General features: G+C 33.6%; 1 protein-coding gene across 2 annotated transcripts in view; it reads right to left on the reverse strand.

The window, feature by feature from the left end:
- The window catches only part of LOC106469555 (ER degradation-enhancing alpha-mannosidase-like protein 3), a 58,288-nt gene extending 54,887 nt beyond the window's left edge, over positions 1 to 3,401 (reverse strand). For both annotated transcript variants that reach the window (XM_022398096.1, XM_013930051.2), the window contains exon 1: positions 3,160 to 3,401. In XM_022398096.1, the coding sequence (XP_022253804.1) occupies positions 3,160 to 3,263 (104 nt within the window). In that variant the 5' untranslated portion in view covers positions 3,264 to 3,401. The remainder of the gene's footprint in view (positions 1 to 3,159) is intronic.
- Positions 3,402 to 5,486: the final 2,085 nt, after the last annotated feature.

Raw genomic sequence — 5,486 nt, forward strand, 5'->3', positions numbered from 1 at the left:
CAATAAAATTCTAAACTTTGTGAAATGACTTTACAAAGCATCTTTTAACAGACTTTCCAAAACTTTTCCTACAACTGATGTAAGACTAATGGGTCTATAATTAACGGGACAATTTTTATCACCTCCCTTGAAAAGAAGAGTTACATTATCTAACTTTCAATCCACTGATAGCTGTCCACTATTCAAGGACTGACAAAAAATAGTAGTAAGGGCTCACATATTCAATCTTTAACCTCCTTCAAAACCCTTGTATTTGTACATAGCTTTAAAGTAATTTAGTTTACAATGGTATATCTAACTCATATCTAATGAAATACCTGACATTTACAACTTCAGCAGTTTCTTTCAGTCTGTGAGGGTACTTGTGGTTCACTCTCTCATGGTATCAGTTGATTTATTGTACAATATTAATATTTTTAATACTTACAACACCTTAAGTAATAGAATGTTTCTCGTCATATTTTACTGTACTGAGATATCACATCATACTCAATTCAGGTCTCAAAATCAGTATTGGCTAACTGACAAAAAGAAAAAAAAAGTTTAGTGTATAGTCAGAGGCTATCAAGGACCAATGGAATTTTTTTACCACTTGATAATACAGGCATACTTATGAATATTCACACCAGTTGTGAACAATGGTAAAAATGATTTAAAAACAAAACTGGTTGAAAGCAAATTTATTGGAAAACTACATTATAATAATTGTTCTTATTTCACTTGATTTTTCAAATTTAAAACAGCAAGTTCAAATACAACTCACTTTATGTTTTATAATAGAAGACTAACAGACATTACTTAAGACATCAAAATTGTTAAATAATTTCTTTTTCTTTTGCCAGTGGCCAAAAAATTACTTTCAAGTGTTGTAGTTATAAATTATTCATATCCTCTGAATAGATATTACCATTTTCACACTGCATTCCACTAATGTATCTCGCATGTAATTTATTATTATTATTATATGAATAATTTGTTAGAGGATTCATTAAACAGGATAATGTAGGTATGTCCAAAAGTAACAGTACATAACATTTAAGGACAACAAGGGGCCTGTTCATCCATCTAGGCTGTCCTAGATAAACTATATATATTTATAAACTCAAAGCCAGCCTCTAGCTTTCAAATTACACTCCATTTAAATTTAATGCTTCCATCACATCTGAAGGTGACCTGTTCCAGAGGCCTACCACCCTGTTTAAAAAATAGAACTGTCTTAGCTGAGGATCACTCCTACCCTACCAAAATATTTATTTCTGTTTCCTAGTCTTACTATTCTCACCATCAAAATAATGCAGCAACACTATCAATTTCCTTAACATTCTTGAACACCTCAATGAGATCCCCTCTAACTCTTCTTATATCAAGAGAAAACAAGTTCAGAGATCTTAACCTGTTCTCGTATGACAACCTTTCCATCCCAGATATCATTCTAGTAGCCGTCATCTGAGCCCTTTTAAACAATTCAATATACTTTCTAACATAAGGAGCCCAAGACTGAACACAATACTTTAAATGTGACATTATAAACACTTTAGACTTATGTTCACTATTTATGTAGATACAACCTAAATTCCTATTTGCCCTACAGCTAGCAACAGCACATTGCTTGGATGAGTTAAGAGATTGATCAACTATTACACCAAGATATTTTTCTTCCATAACACTGTTAAGGTTATTCCTATCAAAATTATACTCATAATATTAACTCTTATATCCCACATCCATTTCCTTGCATTTATTATAGTCAAAAGTTATCTGCTATTTATTCACCCAGTAATCCAAATCCTTTTGTAAAGCAGCTACATCCTCCTCACAGCCAGCAACACTCAAAACTATGTCATCAACAAATTTAAATAATTAATTGACCATTCCTTCATTGATGTCATTAACAAAAATAAAAATAGTGCAAATGCCATAACTTTAAGCCCTGAGGTACTCCACTCATAACATTAATCCAATTTGACTGAACTCCATTTATAACCAGGGCCAAATCAAAGGCAAGGCAAACAGGACAGCTGCCTAGGGCCCCAAAAAAGGTAAAAATAGAATTAGATGAAAATAAAAAATATATAAATAAAAATAGGTAAATTAAACATAAAAATAGACTAATTTTTTTTTAAATAAACAGGTTAAAATAGATAGTAGCATACCATATGAAAAGTATAAAAGTACCAAAAGGGCCCCTAAAATGAACCCTTGCTCCGGGCCCCCATTTTCCTAAGTTCAGCCCTGTTTATAACAACCTGCTGCTTTCTTCCATCTTGCTAGTCTTCTATCCAATGAGCTTACCTGACCCATATTACTACTACAGAGATAACATATTTAACAAATCTTTTATGTGCACCTTATCAAATGCTTTCTCAAAATCCAGACACACCAAACCCACACTCGTATCCTCATCTACACAAGCAGTATCATCTTTAAAGAATGTCAGAAGACTAGTAAGGCAAGATTTCCCTGAATGAAACCATATATTGACAATCCAACAAATGTTTTAAACTTGTTAAATGACATTACAAAGCAGCTTTTATTAGACTTTCAACAATTTTTTTTCACCATTGATGTAAGATTAACAAGCTTACAATTACCAGGATAATTTTTATCACCTCTTTTATAAAAAAGAGGAGTAACATAAATCAACTATCAATTTTCAAGCACTTGCCTACTATTCAAATACTTACAAAAAACTGTGGCTAGTTGCTCACTTATTCAGTCCTTAACCTTCTTCAGAACAATTGGGGCAATATTTCCTTTGGTTTTTCATAAATTTAAATTTTAGGTTATTTAGGTGCAACCTGTGGAAGTACTGTGGGAACAACACATCTGCATATATCTAAAAAAATCTTAAACTGGGATAGATGTGTTATTCAAAACACGTACTGATTTTATCATGTAATCTGTAAATAGCAAAGTGCTAGTGTAATATTATTGAAATCAATTATTCAGAACAAATGAAAAATTCATTGTTTAAATATGATATAAAATTTACATTTTGTCCTGCTCCTAGTCTTTATTCGTATCAGACATTGCAGATCATAAAGGTTGAAAAATGCTTACCTAACTATAAGCATTACTGCTATTATGTAGTTAAATGAGATAATCTAAGCAACTACAAAACATAATAAAAGTATAACCAATAACAGTAGCCTAACTTACTTCAATCGGTTTCGTTCATCTTTGCTCATTCCCATGACTACGCCAGCGAACAACACGATTATAAGAAATAAATAATTTAGGTTAGTTTTGAGCTTTGAGCACATTTTTGATTATTTAAAGATTGTCTTCCACAAAGCTATCAATTATTTTTAATAAAGCTTAGCAAAACAATAAAAATAGCATGAAAGTCTAATACCCCTCTTTAAGAATCATTGCCAAAAGTCCCTGAACTATAATATTAATAGGACTACTGACAAAACTTCTCTTAGAACTTCCGTTAGGAAGCGTTTAGTTTGTTGCCATCTCTATATGTTGTAATAATTACAAAAAATAATATGAAAATACTTAAATAATTAAATTAAAAAATTAAATACATTTTCATTTAATTGTTAAAGATATATTATATTTTTATATTAATAAAGAAACATAGTTACATATAACTTGTTTGAAATATTAATTGTTTTATTATATACATGTATGCTGTGCGTAGTTGTGCAAGCATTTCATACAAGAATAATTATAGCAGTAATTACAATTTTCGCAAACATCTCATACGCAATTAATTTATTACTTTTACATGAGAATGTTGTCAATACCACGAAAAATCATGCAGTGCATTTTTATACAGCTTGTTTGTTTGTTGTTAAGCAGAAAACTACATAATAGGCAATCTGTGCTCTGTCCTTCTCATTTGATTTATACACTAGTATTGTTGCGTCAGCGAGGTCACGTGACTAGAGTCACGCTACTCGTTCTCTCGAACCTTCGGGAATTGTCGGGAGATTACTAGATATAGGGTAGTCTGGTATATATAAGAGGATGACAACGTGACGGGACAATGTGTGTAGGTAGTGAGTAATTGAACTGCAGTCAGAAAGTATTGTTGAAGTTCGTTGTTATAGCGGTTGTTATAGAGCGACTGTTGAAAATAAGTGTATCGGTAAAGTTATATTCGGAAAGAACAAACCAGTTTTATTAAGAAAGGACTTGTGTCGCTAAAGTTTCGTCGGAACGAAGTTACGGAAAATTAACTAACGAACCGAGACGTAACAAACTGGTGTCAGAGAGTGGGATAAAAAAAATGGAAACGAGAAGCAGAAGCGGCAAATCAAACTACAGCATAGCAGACTTGATGGCAGCAATACAAGAACAGCAAAAGAAACAAGAAGAACGAGAAGAGAAATTACAGCAGTTGTTGGAAGAAAAAGAAAAAGAAACAAGAAGAGAAATTACAGCAATTGTTAGAGGAAAAAGAAAAGAAACAAGAGAGACAACAGCAGTTGCAAGAAAACCTGCAACAGTGGCAGCTCGAACAACAAAATAAACAAGAAGAGAGATTACAGCAATTGTTAGAGGAAAAAGAAAAGAAACAAGAAGAGAGATTACACCAGTTGTTAGAGGAAAAAGAAAAGAAACAAAAAGAACGAGAAAAGAAACAAGAAAGATTACAGCAGTGGCAAGAAAACCTACAACAATGGCAGCTCGAACAGCAAAATAAACAAGAGAGATTACAGCAGTTGTTGGAGGAAAAAGAAAAGAAACAAGAAGAACGAGAAAAGAAACAAGAATAGAGATTACAGCAGTTGTTGGATGAGAAAGAAAATAAACAAGAAGAGAAATTACAGCAGTTGTTAGAGGAGAAAGAAAATAAACAAGAAGAACGAGAAAAGAAACAAGAAGAGAGACTACAGCAGTGGCAACTAGAACAAGAAAGGAAACAGGAAGAAGGTATCCAACAGTTGCAGGAAAGTCAGCAGCAACTACAGGAAAATCAACAACAGTGGCAAGAAGTACAAATGGAAAACATTAGTAAATTTAAAAGCGAATTAGATACGTTAAAGGACGATCTATTGTCTTTTACACAAGGAGGATACATTGACCATCGACTTAATCAGCCCCAGACAATGGCACGCCCCTTACAGAGCCCGCAGCTAAACCCCAATGCAGACATATTCAGTCCCGTTAGAAGTCACATACTAGATATGAATGTCAGTAATAGGAGTGATCCAGTGCGAAGGAAGCCACAGGAATTCGATGGGAAGGCACCGTGGGAAGCATATAGTAGCACAATTTGAGCTACTGACAGAGATGAATGGGTGGACAGAGAAGCAGAAAGCAGTATATCTGGCAACGAGCTTGAAGGAACAACCACTGGAAATACTTGGACAGTTGTCAACAGACGACAGACACAACTATAGAGCACTGTTAAGCGGCTCTAGAACCCAGGTACGGAACCAAAAATCAGTCAGAAGTCTACAGGGCTAGGTTTAGAACGAGAGTTCGTGATAAAGGGGAGAGCTTGCAAGAGCTGGCACAGGACTTGGAAA

The sequence above is a fragment of the Limulus polyphemus genome, unplaced genomic scaffold, assembly GCF_000517525.1.
Source record: "Limulus polyphemus unplaced genomic scaffold, Limulus_polyphemus-2.1.2 Scaffold3543, whole genome shotgun sequence".
Classification (NCBI taxonomy): domain Eukaryota; kingdom Metazoa; phylum Arthropoda; class Merostomata; order Xiphosura; family Limulidae; genus Limulus; species Limulus polyphemus.